General features: G+C 35.6%; 1 protein-coding gene and 1 long non-coding RNA gene across 7 annotated transcripts; both read left to right on the forward strand.

Moving 5' to 3' along the window:
• On the forward strand, positions 5,350 to 8,834 carry LOC110266431. Its single transcript, XR_002353821.1, has 2 exons — positions 5,350 to 6,554; positions 8,550 to 8,834. It is a non-coding gene; the product is annotated as an uncharacterized LOC110266431 (long non-coding RNA).
• LOC107618221 (ras-related protein RABA5a) lies at positions 13,586 to 19,339 on the forward strand. 6 transcript variants are annotated; one of them, XM_016320227.2, is made up of 6 exons: positions 13,586 to 13,739; positions 14,578 to 14,661; positions 15,104 to 15,283; positions 16,904 to 16,993; positions 17,111 to 17,546; positions 18,603 to 19,339. In XM_016320227.2, exons 5-6 carry the CDS (start codon positions 17,201 to 17,203, stop codon positions 19,163 to 19,165), a joined length of 909 nt encoding a protein of 302 aa, XP_016175713.1. In that variant the 5' UTR covers positions 13,586 to 13,739; positions 14,578 to 14,661; positions 15,104 to 15,283; positions 16,904 to 16,993; positions 17,111 to 17,200; the 3' UTR covers positions 19,166 to 19,339. The 6 variants fall into 6 exon arrangements, with proteins under 6 accessions (XP_016175713.1, XP_016175712.1, XP_016175709.1 ...); XM_016320226.2 differs by lacking the exon at positions 15,104 to 15,283 and having other exon boundaries at positions 14,578 to 14,664; positions 16,902 to 16,993; XM_016320223.2 differs by lacking the exon at positions 15,104 to 15,283 and having other exon boundaries at positions 16,846 to 16,993.

Genomic DNA, 19,373 nt, shown 5'->3' on the forward strand with positions numbered 1-19,373 from the left:
ATAATAATAATAATAATAATAATAATAATAATAATAATAATAATAATAATAATAATACTTACCTGCATTGACATATTCAGAAAACTATAGTGAATTCATGGCATCCAAATCCAAAGTGTGCATGAAAGAATGCTCTTCATAGGAATGTTAGTTTGCTAGTGTGTTTGCCACATATGTAACATCCGGCTCAACTATTAAATCATATTCATTCCCATCTTCATTTGGACCAATAATTTGATAATTGCTTTCAAATTCCTCTTTGCTTTCAATATTATAACCCATCCCGTCGATGTTAAGCTTTGGTAAATCAAGAAAACCAATTCTTTAAACTCAATAACTGACACATGTTCTTGCATTTGTTGGAAGATCGAAAACACCTCTTGCATACTTGCTTCTCCAGCCACATACAATATTTGAAATTGCATGAAATTATCAAATACTAACATAGGTTGTGTAAGAACCGAAAATTAATAACTGTTTTATTAAAATAAAATAATAAATTAATTACTCAGAATACGTTCAAAACTTTAGAATAGTTAATTTGAAAATTTAAGGGTGAGATTTGGATTCAGTGAATTTTTTTAACTAGAAAATTGTAATTTTTTGCAAAAAATTGCGTAATATCACATACTAGTAAATTAGCTGGCAGTACCGGCTTAAGTTTGTTCGGTACTATGAAAGAGAAAATAAACTGTAAAAAAAATTATGAAAATATTTAAAATTAAAAATTGGGCACTAATTCTAAAGGTTTGGCCCAAAGTTAGGCTAAATAGGCCAAAAACGCTAAGCGATTGGACCGGGCCCAAGCCCAACATATAAATAACCAATTAATGAGCCAATTCATCTCATAACTCACCAAGAGAGGGAAGAGAGCAGCTGCATTGGGGAAGAGTGAAACCCTCCAAAACACTCTTCATCTTCCTTCTTCATTTGCTTGTAACTTGACCTACGGTGCTCCAATTCACGTCCCGTTTGTGACTACGCGAAACTCTCACCGAGTCCGTCAGTTCTAGCAAGGAATTACTGGTAAGAATTCAAAATTCACACTCCATTCTTCAGCCCTAACAAATTTCAAAATTTAGGTTTGGGTTTTGAGTATTATTAAGGTTAAGAATTTTAGATTTAGCTTTCGATTTACACGTGCATACCCCGTCTTAGATAGTTGTAACTAGATTAGGCTATAGACAAATACCTTTTAAGATTGATGATAGAACCTTCATTTACAATTTAATCTATTTTCCGATTGTTGGGCTGGAAATGATTTTGGGGTCTGATTAGTTTTCAATGAACTGAGTGCTATTGGATTGCTTCGAGCGATCGATTTGATTTATGTTGGAAGGAGAATGAGGAGCAGTTGCAGCTGAGGGTTATTACCTGAACTCTGTAATGGTGAACTATAGTGGGAGGAGTGTCAGGGTTATACACTCTTGGCTGCGAATACGTGGGGCGATGAACAAAAGTTAGAACAAATTCCTGTAGTTAGGGAGTTTTCCAAAGTATTCCCTAAAGATATTCCCAAATTTTCACCTCAAATGGAGATTGAATTTGCGATAAATTTGGTATCGAGATCCGGTCCAATTTTAATTGTGCCATACAGAATGATTCTGATAGAGCTGGCTGAACTTAAGACTCAATTGGAAGAGCTTCTGAACAAGAGGTTTATTCGACTGAGTGTATCTCGGTGGGGAGCGCCAGTTTTATTGGTGAAAAAGAAAGATGGAGGAATGCGACTGCGTGTGGATTATCGACACTTGAACAAGGTGACGGTAAAGAACAAGTACCCATTGCTGAGAATCGATGACTTAATGGATCAATTGCATGGAGCTGGAATATTTTCAAAGATTGCTTTGAGATCTGGTTACCATCAGATTAGGGTGAAGGAGGATAATATTCCAAAAACCACATTTGGAACACATTATGGTCACTACGAATATGCAGTGATGTCCTTTAGGTTGACGAATGCACCTGCTCTATTCATGGATTACATGAAGAGAGTATTTCATCCCTTTTTGGACAAGTGTTTGGTGGTGTTCATAGATGATATTTTGGTTTATTCAAAGACGGCAAAAGAGCATGAAGAGCATCTGAGGGTTGTGTTACAGATTTTAAAGGAGCAAAAGTTGTATGCGAAGTTGTCAAAGTGTGAATTCTGGAAGGAGGAAGTAAATTTCTTGGGTCACGTGGTAAGTAGAGGAGGAATAGGAGTGGATCCTTCAAAGGTTGAGGCGATAATGGAATGGGAAAGACTGACGTTAGTGACTGAGGTTCGGAGTTTTTGGAGTTAGCCGGATATTATAGAAGATTCATTCACAAATTTTCGCAAATCACGTTGCCGATGACTAAGTTAACTAGAAAAGGTACACTGTTTGTATTGACGTCAAAAATGCGAGGAAATTTTCTAAACCCTGAAATAAAAGTTGACTTCAGCGCCGGTTTTAATTTTACCTAAACCACATGAGCCGTTTGAGGTTTATTGTGACGCCTGTTGAAAGGCTTGGGTTGTGTGTTAATGCAATACCAAAATGTGGTAGCACATGCTTTGCATCAGCTAAGACCACATGAGGTAAATTACCCAACTCATGACTTGAAATTAGTAGCAGATGTGTTTGCATTGAAGATTTGGAGGCACTACTTATATGGAGTATGGTTTAGAGTCTTTTTTATTATAAGAGTCTCAAGTACATCTTTGATCAGAAAGAGCTCAATATGCGTCAAAGGAGGTGGATGGAGCTACTGAAGGATTACGATTTTAAGTTGAGTTATCATCCCAGGAAGGCTAACATTGTAGCGGATGCCTTGAGCCAGAAGTCGTTGACCGTCGCTTAGATGAGGATCAAAGAAGAGGAGTTGGTTGACCAGTTTGCAGAGCTTAAGTTGGATATTAGTGAAGTTGACAGAAGAGCTTTGTTTGAATCAGATGCATGTTTCAAGTACATTTAAGTCAGAAATTCAGAGGGCCCAGAAAGATGAGCAAGAGCTTCAGAGATTGTTTCAACCGATTGATAAAGAGAGGCAAGGAGGATTCACTAAGGACAGAAAAGGGTTATGGAGGTATAAAGGGAGGATTGGTGTGTCGAATGTTGGGAGTTTGAGGCAAGAGTTGTTGTCGGAATCTCATAACAACGGATTTTTTATTCATCCAGGAAGTACGAAGATGTATCACGATTTGAAAAAAATGTTGTGGTGGCCTGGAAAAAAAGGCGATGTAGCTTCACTTGTGTCCAAGTGTTTGAAGTGTCAGAAGGTGATGATAGAGCACCAAAGACCGTCAGGAATGCTACAGCCTCTTGAGATTCCTCAACGGAAGTGGGAACGAGTTATAATAGACTTTATAACGGGTTTGCCAAGGACATGGTCAGGATTTGATGCGGTTTGGGTGATCTTGGATTGCTTAACCAAGTCCGCTCATTTTTTGCCTATTCGAGTGAACTATTGACTGGAGGAATTGGCGAAATTGTACATCAAGAAAATAGTAAGGTTGCACGGTATGCCAATGACGATAGTTTTGGATCGAGATCCCTGATTTGCGTCAAGGTTTTAGGGATCTTTTCAAAGAGCTTTTGGTACAAGATTATGTCTCAACACGGCGTATCATCCACAAACTGATGGACAGCCAGAAAGCACTATTTAGATATTGGAAGATATGCTAAGGGCATGTGTTTTGGATCAACCGGGAAGTTGGGACCATTACATGCCATTGGTGGAGTTTGCATACAACAACAACTTTCATGCGAGGATTGGGATGGCTCCGAATGAGGCTTTGTATGGACGGAATTGCCAGTCTCCAATTTGTTAGTATGAAGTTGGTGAAACAAGTGTGTTGGGACCAGGATTGGTAGCAGAGACCACTGAGAAGATCAAACAAATTCAAGCTAGGATTCTAACTACGCAAAGCCGACAAAAGAGTTGTGCGGATCAGAGGAGAAAACCTTTAGAGTTTGAAGAAGGTGAGCACGTGTTATTAAAGGTTACTCCAACAACTGGGATTGGAAGAGTGATTATGGCGAAGAAGTTGAATCCGAGATATTGGGCCATTTGAAGTGTTAAGGCGAATCGGGCCGGTGGCTTATCAAGTAGCTTTTCCACCGCGTTTGTCTAACCTGCATGACGTATTTCATGTGTCACAACTCCGTAAGTACACATCGGATGCAGCTCATCTGTTAGAACTCGAGTCAGTTGACTTGAAGGAGAGCCTGACATTTCAGGTCACGCTGGTGAAGATTAGTGACACTAGTGTGAAGAAGCTGCGCAGACAGGAAGTTTCGTTGGTGAAAGTGGCTTGGAAGAGAGCTGGAATGGAAGAGCATACTTGGAAATTAGAATCAAAGATGCGAAAGGATTATCCCGAATTATTCTCAGGTAATTCCTAAATTTTGGGGACAAAATTTCTAATTTGGTGGGGAGAATGTAAGAACAAAAAATTATTAACCGTTTAATTAAAATAAAATAATAAATTAATTGTCCGGAATAGGTTCGAAAATTTAGAAGTGTTAATTTGAAAATTTAAGGGTGAGATTTGGATTCAGTGAATTTTTTCCAAGTAGAAAAATGTAATTTTCTGCGAAAAATTGCGTAAAATCGCGTACTGGTAACTTAGCCGACAGTACCGGCTTAAGTCTGTCTGGTACTGTGAGAGAGAAAATAAAACTATAGAAAAACTCAGAAAAATATTTAAAATTGAAAATCATGTGCTAATTCAAAAGGTTTGGTCCAAAGTTGGGCCAAACGGGCCAAAAACGCTAAGCGATTGGACCGGGCCCAAGTTGGACCCAAGCCCAACATATAAATAACCAATTAATAAGCCAATTCAGCTCATAACTCACCAAGAGAGGGAAGAGAGAAGCTGGATTGAGGAAGAGTGAAACCCTCCAAAATACTATTCATCCTCCTTCTTCATTTTCTTGTAACTCGAGCTATGGTGTTCTGATTCGCATCCCGTTTATAGTTACGTGAAGCTCTCGCTGAGTCCGTCAGTCCTAGCTAAGCATTGCTGGGAAGAATTTGAAATTCACACTCCATTCTTTGGTGCTAACAAAATTTTTAAATTTAGGTTTGAGTTTTTAGTAGATGTTTGTGATTTGGTTGTTTAGGTACCAACCAATAGGGATGTTCAAAACCAATCCGATCCGAATAAAACCGAGCAACCGAACCAAAAAACCCAATAACTGAACAAATCAAAAATCGAAAAACTTGAAAAATAAATTTTTACAATTTTTTTGGTTCGGTTCAATTTTTGGTTCTGATATCAAAAACCTGAACCAAACCAAACCGAACCAATAGATTTAAATATATATAACTTAATTTTACAAAAATACCCCCATTTACCCTAATCCTAATATACCACTACATGATGTGTGTCTCTCTTTCTCACTCACTTACACCGCACACTGCCTCACTCATGCTCATTGACGCTATACTCTCCTCTCTAAGTCACAAACCCACACCTCTACTCCTCTTTGCCGTCACCATCCAGCAACCACCATCATTCTCAGTCTCTCAGCACCGTCATTCTCAGTCTCTCTGCATCGCTTAGCGCCATAGATTTCACTGTTAGAACCTGAGAATTTGAGCAACTGAGCGAGCCCCTCTTCCTGCACCTTTCGTCTCCGACAATCGCTGTGCCGTCGTGCTCCAACCATTTGGGCCTTCGTCTCTGGTTTTTGGTTTGTTGTCGTTGAAGTCATGTTATTCGTTCGCCCATTCGTCTGCCTCGTTGAAGCTGTGACGTAGACATCTCCCTCGTAGCCACTGACGCACTGTCGTATCTCCATTTCTAACCCCGTCATCTCCGTCGTCTCACCATCCAACGTCTCTGTCGTCCTCCCCTGCATCTGGAAACTTTGCTAAACTTTTAATTATTTGTTTTTTCGTTATGATATTTTGCTAATTTACTCTAATTCTTTTTCTAATTTTTAGTTCTTTTCTGATTCTTCCTCATGAGTTTTTGTCTAGGATTTTGGATCTGATTATTTCCTGATTCTGATTATATGTTGTATTCTAATTTTTTATTATAATTTTTTATGATTATTTTTTGGGTTTTTATTTTTTATTTAGGGTTTTTTTATGTTTTAGTATCTATGAATTAGATTCTGTTTTGATTTTTTTTCTGTTCTGGCATCTGGGATTTTGATTCATAGTACCCTAGATATGATTTGATTATTAGAATAGGATATGTTTTCAAAACAATTTAAAAATCGAACAAACTGAACTAAACCAAATCGAACCGCATTATTAATATAAAATTGGATCAGATGGCTTTTTCTTAGAAAACCGAACCAAACTGCACCGCGAACACCCCTACCAACCAATAGTAGAAAATTGTTGGATTTCATCCTGATTCATTGTGGAAAAGGTAAGTTTCCTCTTAACCCTTGTGATTTAGTGTAATTTTGAACCCTAGGTATTAATTGTGGTAAAATTAACTGTGTATAGCTTGAAAATTGTGATTATTGGAGCTTTTAGATTGTGTTTGGTGGCTTGTTGGATTTGGAAACTTTGTGGAAGCTTGATTGGAATTAATTTGGTGAAGTTGAGCATATTGGGAATCGGCCAAGGTATGGTTTCATTTTCCTTTATCTATGATGTAATGTTTTGTGAAACTTAGGCTAGTGGATTTTAGGATAGGATTGAAATGATATTAATAGTTATTGTTGATTGATGAGGGTTGTTGGGAATATTGATGATGATAATGAGTATTGAATATGATTGTGGATGTTGATGGTATTGAGTGACGATGGTAAGATTTAATGATGATTGAATTGAGGAATGAGAAATTGATTGAATGATTTAATGATTGATGATGCTTAATTGATGATTATGTGATAAGAACCTAAGGAAATTGGTGAGGATTGAATGATTTTGATAGCTATATGGTTGGAGAGTGTTTATTATGGATATTTGGGTTGTTTTGAATATGTTGGATTTGGTTTGATTTGGAAATTATAGAAAACCATAAAACTTTGTCACTTTGGTAAAAACCTTGATTTTGATGAACTTCGACGAAGCATAACTTGGCCTCCGACCCTCAATTTTGATGAAAATTAATTTAAATGAAAGTTAGGTCCTAGAGCTTTAAGACGTTCGAAGAACGTAAGCTTTTAAAAATTTTCTATGTTTGTCAGGGCATGCGTACGCAGAATAGTGCACGCGACGCGAATGTTGGCCACTGCCAAGTGATCTCACGCACGTGGGCACGGGCATGCGTATGCGGCAACGTTGATTTTGAGGCATGCATACGCGACTGTTGCTCCTGACGTTGGGATTGGCCATTGCCAAGCACCCGTGCGTACGCGGCACAGCATTCGTATGCGGGATTCTAAATTTTAAAGGCATGCATATGCGGCATGTTGCACGTGATGCGAGCCTCATTTGCTGTTTTGAGGTCTTACGTATGCAAGTGTAGCATGCATATGCAACATGGGTTAGTTGACACCCATGCGTACGTAGGATAGGGGCATCCGTACGCATGACTCCTATTTTGCTGAAAACTTGTTTTCTTCATTTTTAAAGGTTCTCCTAACTTTCTAAACTTCCTTAGCTACTATTTGAGACTTATAACTAGTGATTAGGCCTTGAGATTATTGAGAATGAGTTAGATGTCTCAGAGTAGATGATTTATGTTTGATTTTAGAAGATGGATATTTAAGCTTGGGAAATTCTGTGGATGGAATGATTTGAGTAACTTGGCGGAGTGTTGAGTTGATGGTATAATGAAATGATGATGATTTTGAGACTTGAAATGAAAATGAATGATTGTAATGACATGAGTAATAATGAACTTGTGCTATAAGCAGGGATCACTGAGACTGATTTTATATGATTGATATATTGAGATTGATGAGTCGCTATGCGCCTAGCAAGGATGGTGGTTAATCCCGCTTGTCGAGGTCGTAGCACGGGCATAAGAACAATGGTTAATCTCACTTACATTGAGATGTCAGATCTAAGGCAGAGTATCCCGCTCGCATCTTTTCGAGTCGCAAGAGTGGGCCAAGCACTATATCCCTGGATAGTGGGCTGAGCACTATATCCCTGTGGTACCAATTATTCATGACCGAAAGGCGACATCCCAAAGGGATGTGTCGGGTTGGCAGTTGAACCGACAAGTGATATCACGACCAATAGGAAAGACATTCATCATGTGTATCTTCTATGTGTTTGTTTGCTTTGCCTAATTGCATCTTTTGCCTAAATGTATAACATGCTTACTTGCTTCTTGAATTACTTGCTATATATGTATATTACCTGTGTTTTTTACTTGTGCTTTCTACTGGTATTGAGGAGGCTCGGTAGGCAGTGGCGATGGAATCGCAAGGAGGTTAGGCTGATGAAGGCTATGGGACAGCGATATTTCTGTTACTTAGAAATTTCTTAGGATTAGATAACCCTTTATGGTTTTTATTAAAGTGTCTCTAAGTTCTAATCTTATGCTTGATGTGAAGTTCTAAGATTGTCTTTGGTGTCCCAAAATCTTATATCTTATATATTGGGCACTGTTACCATACTGAGAACCTCTGGTTCTCATACCATATGTTGTTATTATTTTTCAGATACAGGTTGCAGCCCACCTCGGTGAGTTTGCGGGATGGTGACAGAACGGAGGATCGCTTGTTATCTTTTTGTATTTTGGTTATTTGATATAGTAGCTCTCACTTTTGTATATTGTATCTTGATGCCTTAGAGGCTTATCTTGAGAGTTCGGATGTTGCTGTTTTATTTCAAAACTCTGTTATGTCTGTATTAACTAGTTGGCCTAAACTCTGCGAGCTGCGGCTAGTATTCTTTTGGTTATTATATATATATATATCTTGCATATCTTATCCTTTACGGTTGTAGTTAGATCTTGTGAACGTTTACGCACTTTTGTATCTCTGTTTTGAGCTTTATTTATTCATTGGGCTTCTAGTATTATTACTTTCTTCCATATATATTATCGTATGAGCTTTAGAACTGTCGTAGCGCTTTGTCATCCTTTGCTTTACGGTATGAGGTAAGGTTTAGGGTGTTAGGGTGTTACAGGCTAACTATAGAGAATATTTGTGACTTTTTTAATACTTGATTATCTACATGTTGACAAAGCACACTCTTAAATTTCTCATATATTATTACAAAAGGAACGCCAACATCACATGAATTTTCACTCGCAAAACACACACCCTCAGATGATTGAGAATAAATCTGACCATTATAATATATTTTTAAACTAGCACTTCTCTCTACTTTCATACTCTTATTGAACTTATTCAAATAATTTTTTTTTCTCACTTACTGATGACACGTCATCTTAAGCGATTTTTCAGGTTCTTTTTCATTCATTTTCTTAGGTTTTAATCAAGTTTTTTATGTTTTGTAATGGAATTTCATAAATAATCAAATATTTGGAGTTGGGATAGTATTTCTGTGTTTTCAAGAGTTTTTTACTCAAAAATAAGCTAGAATCAAGGCTTTTGACAAGAAAAATACAAGTATAGCAAAATTGTGGTCTAAGGAACAAAATCTTGCCCTAAGGAAGAGTAGAAATGGAGCCAAAGCACCCAAGCGAGGATGCCTGGCAGCCATGTTCACACGCCCGGTGGACCCCCTCCCCAAGACCTTGCACGCCCGACGACCATGCTTCCTTTCAACACAGGCTCGGCGGCCAACATCACAAGCCCGACATGTATGTCCCCTGAGAAGTGCTATTGGGTTCACGCCCAAATTCCTCTATGCAAGCCTAGTGTAAAACCTTTTCCAACATCCAGGATGCAACAAATTAAGACCCAATCTTAATTATACACATCATTAGAAGCCTTAATCACATCCAAAAGATTCAAGATTCCAAAAGATTAGTTAATAATTTCTTCTAAAAACATAAAAGATTTGGTTGTTAGGATTTATTTCTAGATTAGATTTGATTTTTTTAAATTTGAATTTTAAGTAAGTAATTAATTATCTAATCTTTCTTTCTAAAAGATGAGATTAGGATAGTTTTGAATTTGAATTCTAATATTAGAATATAGATAACTGAACTGTGTTCACAGGAAGGAGATCCCCGTTCGTCAACATAGTTTTCTTATTGTCTTTCATTCCTCCATGGGTAACAAATTCTCTATCAAAGGGTTAGGAACTCTGTTTATATTTTCTATAGATCATTAATCTAAGTTTATTTTATTTTGAAGTCTTTCATTGATTTGTTTCATGATGGAGTTATTCATTCTTCATTCGGATTAGTGGTATCGGAAGGTATGCTAATCCCTTTTAAATTCTTTTATTGCTTTGGAAAAACTAATATCTGAATTAAAGCATGAAAACCTTTTTACATGACTATTTGAATTCAGCTCGAAATAGTGATTTAATTAGTGTGCAATACATACATTATTTTAAAAATTTTGTTTTCTTCTAAGATTTAATTGGATAGGACTAACTTAAATAAGTGATATATAATTCGACTTAAGGACTACTTTTGAATCTTATTAGGAACTAAATCAGTTTTCATGCTTAACCTCTTTAATTAATCGGTTGACTAAGGAATTGGCAATTGGTTAATTAAAGATAAACTGAGGAGCCAAGGAATTGGAAATCAGTTACTTAAAATTTGTCGTGAAAGATCTTTGCATACTTTAAAATAGGTAAACAAGGTTTGATTTTCATAAGAGTTTAAACATCTCCGAAGCTCTTGACTCTCTTCATTATTATTCTCTTCCAATCAATATAACTGCCTCCAAAACACTCTACCTTCAAGATTCCAAGCAAGACACACTTTTGTCCTCAACAATCCAGGTTATTTTGATTAATTATGCTTACTCAATCCTTTAATTCTCGTGGAAACAATATTCACTCACTGTAGTATTACTTGAATGATCCGGTGCACTTGTCGGTATCCGTGAGCTTTAGTTTTTACTCATTACTTACAATGAAAGAAAGAACTTTCAGGTAGCGTTTGTTTAGTAGGCATATCCACCAAATTTTAAGACACGGTAACACACTCACACACATGTTCTATGTTTGGTTTTTGAAGTCACAAAATAAAGAAATACACGTTAGTACATAATAACCCACAAATATAAAATATTTATGTACCACCAAATCAGTAAGACATTGATACATAAATGTTAAGACATAAAATTTTTCATTTATATCCTTAACTTTTGCCCTTCTACCCTAACACTTCTTTTTTCTCTTTCTTTTCTTTCCCATCATCTTCTCTGTGCCATCCATCTCCATCTCTTTCTCCTTTCTCTCTTCTCTATCTCTTCTCATTACCACCTCTCTTCTTTCTATCTCCTCTACCCATTATATCTCATCTTCTTTATGTTTTGGATCTCCTCCACTTTTATCTCTATTTTTCTCTCCCTTTGAATACACCATTTTTTTCACACTTGCTGCTATAATGAGTTTTCTCTTACTTTTTTAGAGGCATGCATGTCTAAATCCACGACAAAGCACAATAAATATGTGATGGGTGAGAAGAACATATTTATAGTGATAACAAGAATCATTTTAAAATCATGAGCAATTCTCATCTTTTAGTTGCTATTTTTTTTGAAAAAAAAACATTTTTTATTTAATATTTTTGAATTAATAATTTTTTGTATAATTATTTTCTTTTTTGGTGTTATTAGTTTTTTTCGGATTTGGATTGTTATTTTGATGAAGAATGGTGGTCAAAGAGAAAGGCTGTATTGTGGTGATGTAATAGTATAAATTGGAGATGGTAAAAAAAAAGGATAAAAATAACTTTTAACTATTTGTGATGTCTTGTGTGAATTGTAATTAAATAAGGTATAGAAACACTAATTTTTTTGTGTCTATGTATCACCGTGTCTTAGTATCTATGTTTATTTTTCATTGAAACAAATAGAACATCAAGTAACAACACCTACACTATCTTAATGAAAATGCACTTCTAGTATCTTTTTTCTTTTATATATTTCATTTTTTTTAATTAGAAAAATAGAATACACCCTTAACAAATTAACAATACATCTCCTATTTACTGATGAGAATATATCTTTTGAACTGCATTTGATTCTGAGAATAAGATAAAACAAGACACTGAGAATAAAATACAAAAGACAGAGACACAAAATTAGTGTTCTTATACTTTGTTTGGTGATAAACTAAAATAAATTATCAACATCTAATTTATTTTTATTTTTTATTCAAAAATTTTGAAAAAAAATATAATTATGAAAAATTAATAAAAATAATGAAAGAAAAAGTAAAAAAAAAAATAAATTGTGTCTCTTGTTAATCTCTCTGTGTCTTTTTTGTTAGGTTAAATACAAAATATACTAATTCAGTGTCTCTAAATTCAATATCTCTATCTATATCTTATTTGTCAAATACAATTTTGTATTTCTATATCTCTGTCTTAATTAGGGGTGCGCATGGCCCGGCCCGGCCCGAAGACCCGACCCGGCCCCGAACACTTTACGGGCTAATTTGGTGCAATTTTACCGGATCTATGGCCGGGTAAGGGTCTCAAAAATAGACCCGGTCATTATTTCAGGTTGGGTGGGCCATGGCTCGGATCACCCAAACTCGGCCTGGTGGCCCGGTCATCATACACAATTAATATTTTGTGTTATTAGTGATGGATAATGGTTATTCTTATGTGGAATTTAAGTATTGAAAACCTTAATATTTTGTGTATTAGTTATTATAAGACTATAAATTAATGTTTTATATTTAAAATGCATAAGATTTTAGACTAATGCATAATATTGTGTTATTTATATTGATTTAAATATTTGGTGTTATTAGACAATATTAGTATTGATTATGGTTATGCTTTAATTTTAGAGAAGATTTGGTTCTTGTTATATTTTTCTAAGTGAATTTTACCATGTCAAATAATGGTTGGAGTCTTGGAAATTTGAATATTTTCACATGCTAGCTTATAAAAAGGTATCAAGGTAATGTAATGTTAATGGTTTGGTTTTTACTCGGTTTTTACTCGGTATAATCGTGACTCAAAAATGTATAGATTTCATCGGGTTTAGGACCGAATTTGAGTCTAATAAATAGACCCGATATATATTTCGGGTTGGATCTGAATCACATCAAATCCAGTTCAACCGACCCATGCACACCCCTAATCTTAATATCATATATCTATAAACAAACACAACCTTACGTATTCACGGTCTTACGTATTTACAGTATGTTTCCGTATATTATATTTTTACGAATAAAAATTTTTTTTTCCCATACTTGTGCCATGCAAATGTCTTAAAAAAGTAAAAATAAAAATCTCTGTTCCGGAGGTGAATTATTTGTGATAGAGAGCATCTTAAGAAGTTTATTAAACACCAAATTACTTAATATTTAGGTTAAATATCAATACCTAAATAATATGTAAAAAATTTAGCTTAGGGTGATAACGAAATAAGTAATAGGCTGAAAAAATAAAAATAATCTAAAAGTTACATATAATGCAAAATTTTTAATTTATTTTATTTATTTAAAAAATTCAGTTCTTATTTATTATTGCATGCCAAATAAAGTTATGTTGTCCGAAAAGGAAAAAAAGAAAGTCATATCTTTTCTTTTTGACTGAATAAAGTCAGAGACTAGTGTTTCAATCAAGATCACATTCACATGTCAACTGCTTTCTAAAAATAAAATAATATTTTGGATTTAATTTCTCGATCTTTTTCCATTTTTATTTTTTCTTAATCTCTTGAAAATGGGGATTTGAGAATTTCACCAAAATAGTGTGCAGCCGAATCAGCCCCATCCGCTCCCTCTGAACAACGGTAGGACCCTCTCTCTCTCTCTCTCTCTCTGCATTCGCATCACCCTCACCATTTCCCTCACCCCCTTTCTACCAGGCAAATCCCTTTTATTCTTATTTTCTTTCAAATTATTTAATTGGCCATTCTAGGTTTTTTTTCCTGCTTTTAATGTTATGATCATTTCCTTGTGAAAATAAATTCCTTTTTTTTTTCTGTGTACATGTTTTACCTTCAATTTGTTAACATGCTGTGAAAATTTTCGATTGGCATGGTGAGATTTTGTGAAGAAAAACCGCCAGAATTTGATTTGGCTTTCTGTGTGTTTGTGCTTTTATAGTATTTTTTGTTTATTATATTTTCTTTTACTGTTATTTTTTTCTTCTTTTTTTTTGGTGGTTTACACTTTCCTTTAACTTCTTGTGAGCACATGTAATGTAATGTAATGCAATGCAATGCAATAGTCTTATGTTTTGTTCTTTTCCTTCATTTTTTTGTGTCTTTATCTGTAATTCTCTGCTTAGGTGAATGGCAATGTAGTGTCTAGCCAATTGAGTTACAAGCTTTGTGGCTTTTTTGTGTTTGGTGTGTTTATTTTGGTTACTTCCTTCATGTGAATTGTTACATGTTAGACTCAATACATTGACAAATACCGTCTTTTATTCTATTAGGATGGGTTTGGCTACACTGTAAAGAACCATCGTAGTTGAAACTTGGAGTAGTTTTTCCTTTGGTTATAATATGGGTCTACATGACACTTGTTATTTAGTGCTTCATGTTTGGCCCTTCTTGTGTTGTGTAAGAAAATTACATCAGTATCTCTTGGTAACAATGTTCTGATCCATTTTTTACTTATTACCAGGGTTTGAGATTAGAAATGCTGAGTGGAAGGGTATACTGGAGTTGGAGGAGGTGAGGGGAAAACATAGAAAGAAGGTGATTTGAGGTATTTATACTTGTGTTCATTTGACCTCATGCCATATTTTCTATCTACACAGTGACAATGAAACTATGCCTATTGACTTAGCAGTAGCACCAATAATATAAAGACTTATCTAAAGTAATTTTCTATCTCAATTTCAAAGAATGTCTTTTGCAAACAGTTAATTTTAATAGTTCCCCATTCAAGGATGGCAAAGAAAAAGTTGTCAGTTGAATTGCGTTGCTATTTTCTTTTAACTTAACTCACCTTTTGCAAAACCACACTATTTTATCGATGTCTGGCAATGTACCCTGGTTCTCTGAGCAACCTGTTCTGCATGTAAAAATTAATGCCAACCTCAATATAATCCTCATTTTTCCCCATAAAGCTTAATTATGAGATTATCAATCCATAATTTGTGAAACACCAAGTGATGTCCATTTCACCATTTGTGATGTTATTGCAGGAAAGGTACTTATTTTAATGATTTAATTTCGAAGTTTTTTGGTTCTTGTGATCAATCCTCTGACAGAAAGTCAGAACCACTCGACGTCATACTTCATGCTTCTCTAGTAATCTAGTTTTATTTCCCATGCGCTCCCTCAGCTGGCTTGCTAGCTGTTGATCAGTACTAAGGCTTGATTTGGTATATCTTTTACTTTTCAAAAGTAGCTTATAAAACCTAGTTTTTAAAAGATAATTTTTTAAAAGTTGTAGCATCTATGTTTGGTAAATTAAGTTAAAAATAGCTTTCAATAAGCACAAGCAACAAAAAGTGCATTCGGTAAAATAGTTTTTAAAATTTAAAAATACTATAATAGACATTAATGTAAGAATTAAATTTGGATATTAATTAATGTATGAGGTTATACCAGACTTTTTAATTTTGATAAGCACAAACCCATCTTTGAAAAGCTCCACCTTAGGTGCTTTCAAAAGCACCCTTACCTTTTGAAAGTTGCAAACACAAGCACATGGTCTTTTTTATTTACCAAATGCAAAATAAGAAGTTTGCGCTTTCCACAAGCATAAGCACCCCTTCAAAAAGCTTTACCAAACCAACCCTAAGCCCTACAACATTTTCTTGCACTAGAATAGTGGAAGAACATAGCCCCACTCTCCGTTGTTGATCTAGTAGTGAAATAATGAATTTGGAAAAATTTTTAAGCTTCTTTGTGATAAACATATTTCATCATAGAGCAAGTATCAGGACTAAATTTTCTGGTTCTGCTGATCTGTCTTCAATAATGTTGTGGCTACTTTGTTGTCATGTGGAGTTACATTCTGGCACTTGGAAGGATTGTGATCTGACATTGTAAACTTACCTATTTCTTGCTGCGTTGTTGGTTGTACTGCTGGATCTGTTGTCTATTGGCAACAGCTCTAATTAGTTTTATGTATCTTTGGGCAAAGTTATCACTTATGATTGTGATTTGATTCTCACTTGTAGTGATGCCCCTCTCTCTCTAGAAAATTATGGGAAAGGAACTGGAAAAATGCTTTTACCATTAGGAATACATTAAAGAATTTAGTTTTTATACATGGACAATATAAAAGAGTTTTGCACTATCATCCAATCAAATGCTTGGGTTTGTAAACCATTTAGGTCAGTGGGTGTTTGTTAAGGACTTGGGTATTATGGGGTGCCCAATGTGCCATATCGAGTAGTATGAGACGTTTGATGTTGTGTTTAAGGAGAGTGATTCTTCTTCCTTATCATCTATCTTTTAAAGTGTGGTTCTTTTCTTAGATATTTAACAATGGTATTAGAGCCAGGTTGTCTGTCGGTGGCATGGAAAGGGCTCTTTATAGGCTAGATTAAGGTAAATACTAAACACTAATGGTTGATAGCCAAGTGGCTATGCTGAGTCAGTGTCAATAGAGTGATCAGCGAAGCCACTGTGGATGTCAACTCTCCAAGGGCAGTGTATTGTTAGGAACTTGAATATTATGGGATGCTTGGTTTTGTAGTTTGTTAAGGAGAGCAGTTCTTCTCCTTTAACCACTAGCTTTTAAGATGTGGTTCTCCACTTTCCTAAGGTACCTCAACACTTTAGTTGATGTGGCAATGTATGATTGGGTGTTTAATTGAAACTTTTTACATCAAGAATGCACATAATTAAATCCTATGTATAATTCAAGGAGTTATTGGCACCTTTTCAAATTCTTCTCCTTATTCTCCTCCTCCTCCTCCTCCCCCCCTTCTAGGTATAATATCTCATTGAATCTGGCCTATATTGGAAACTGGAGTTTTCAGATATTCCAGGCAAGCTTTAGTTGGATTGAGTATTAGCATTGGATGCTGATGGTGGATACAATTTTGTATTGTAGAGACATTCAACACTTGCTTCATAAGGTAGATATATATGTTCTTGTTTAAGCACAATTTCTGTCACTGATATTCCTGTTGTTTTCCCAGATTTCGTGCTTGATTATTGTTCTTGCTGTTAATCTAATCCTTTTCTCATCTTAGGTGATGTTCTAGTAGTGGAAGGGGCCGGAGTCCATAATGGTTATCCATTGTTGATTTGTTGTACATACTGGCAATCCATAGGACTGGCAGATGGCTATGACAAATTTAAATGAAGAAGAAAAAGCCGAAGATTATCTGTTCAAGATTGTTCTAGTTGGTGATTCAGCTGTTGGGAAGTCCAATTTACTTGCGAGATTTGCCAGGGATGAGTTTTATCCTAATTCAAAGTCAACTATAGGAGTAGAATTTCAAACTCAGAAGATGAATATTAATGGAAAGGAAGTTAAAGCACAGATATGGGATACAGCTGGGCAAGAGAGGTTCAGAGCTGTTACATCTGCATATTACAGGGGGGCAGTCGGAGCACTTCTGGTGTATGACATAAGCAGGCGCCAAACATTCGATAGCATTGGCAGATGGCTTAATGAACTTCACAGTAAGAATTACAACTAAGTTTGAATTCCACCTTCACTACCTTGAAGTTGTTACGTGCTTATTTTCTTTGCTATGTTTCTGATTGTTAACTTGCGAATTCAGCATGGGATTAAAATAGGAAAATACCTGTGATACTGAAATTTAGTGTTCGTTTGGTACCATAAACCTGTCATTCAAGAAGTATTTATTATTTCTCTCTCTCCCTAGGGTGATTTTGTTTTGAGTTCATGAAACATTATGGAGGGCATTCCATTTGGTGGGTTGGGGATGGGTTGTGAAGATCTAGGTGTCTATTGGCTAGAAATATAGGGGAACTTATGGTATGTTTGTGAGTTTTGGTTTTGGAGGGAAATGGAGGAAAGTAAAAGGTTTGAAGTAATAAAGATTAGTCCATTTTACACTCTAAACCCTTTATTTCCCTTCCTTTCTCTCCAAAATCAAAATGCAAATATCCCTTAGAAAAGTCATCAGTGAAGCTATTGAAGGAGACTTGGATTTTAATGGTTTATATGTAGACATGATTTGTGGTAAAATACTATGGTATTGTTCGATCTATGTAGCTGACCTTACTACTGCGGCAAACTTAGTTCGGATGCTGTGAAGTCCATGAAACATTTTCTTTATTGAGTTTATCATGTTGATGATTGCATATGTTCATTACTGATTACTTAATTAAAAGTCCATTTCTTAATTCCGCTTGGACATATCTACATTTACATGTTGGTCTTCTCATTGTTATTTTATGTCCACATTGCACATACTAAAGTATACACATTTATCTTTACTTTCTTAAAGGCATTTGGAGCTGTTTGGTTTCTGTTTTCTCTTTCTAGAATTTTGTAAAGAAAAAGACGAAAATAGTGAAAATAATAAAATTATATTGTTCTGTTTTCATCTTCCGCTGTTTTCTGTTTGCATGTTATTTTCACTTTTTCTTTCACAAAAATCATGTAATTGAAAACATAGGAAATAGAAATAGAAACCAGACAGGCCCTTAGATATTGTTGTTTTTAATGTGGCCAGTTAGAATTAAGTAAATTGTTGTATTATTTAACAGCTCATTCAGATATGAATGTGGTTACAATACTTGTTGGAAACAAGACAGATCTTAAGGATTCGAGGGAGGTGTCGACTGCAGAAGGAAAGGCCTTAGCCGAGGCACAATGCTTGTTCTTCATGGAGACGTCAGCACTTGATTCATCAAATGTAGTGGCTGCTTTTGAAACAGTTGTGAAAGAGATATACAACATATTAAGTAGGAAGGTTATGATGTCTCACGAGCTCAAAAAACAGGAACCGGCCTCTCTTGAGAATGGAAAAACTATTGTTTTAACAGGAATAGAAATAGGAACAGGAGCAGCCAAGGCAAAAGCAAAACCAAAAGCAAAAGCAAAAGGAACTGGGACTGCAACTGGGACTGCAACTGCAACTGCAACTGCAACTGGGACTGGAACTGGAACTGAAACTGGAACTGGAGCAGGAACGGGAACAGGAAAAGAAACAGAGACAGTAGAAGGGGAAGGGGGAGGAGAAGGGGAAGGGGATGGGGAAGGGAAACCAGAAGCAGCAGCTGCAGAAGCAGCGGCACCGGCTAAAAAGGGTTGTTGTTCGACTGGTTGAGATAAAAACGATATTGTGTAGGCTTTTAGAAACTCGGTTTTTGTTATGATTATTCATCCAAATCCTCAATGTCACTCAGATGAAGATTTATCTTATGAATGTTCCCTGCAAGCGAAAGTAGAAATTGTCAGTGCATAAGAATTGCAAGGATGAAAAGAACATTGCAACTGTTAACCTTTTATAGGCACTCAGAATCAGGGGGAGGGGG

This window comes from Arachis ipaensis, chromosome B09 (genome assembly GCF_000816755.2).
Source record: "Arachis ipaensis cultivar K30076 chromosome B09, Araip1.1, whole genome shotgun sequence".
NCBI lineage: Eukaryota > Viridiplantae > Streptophyta > Magnoliopsida > Fabales > Fabaceae > Arachis > Arachis ipaensis.

Bases quoted from the DNA above. Each gene is read 5' to 3' on its own strand.
- LOC107618221 (XM_016320226.2), top strand. From the start codon at position 17,201: ATGGCTATGACAAATTTAAATGAAGAAGAAAAAGCCGAAGATTATCTG. The intron at 17,547-18,602 runs GTAAGAATTACA...ATTATTTAACAG, and splicing joins ATGGCTTAATGAACTTCACA to CTCATTCAGATATGAATGTG.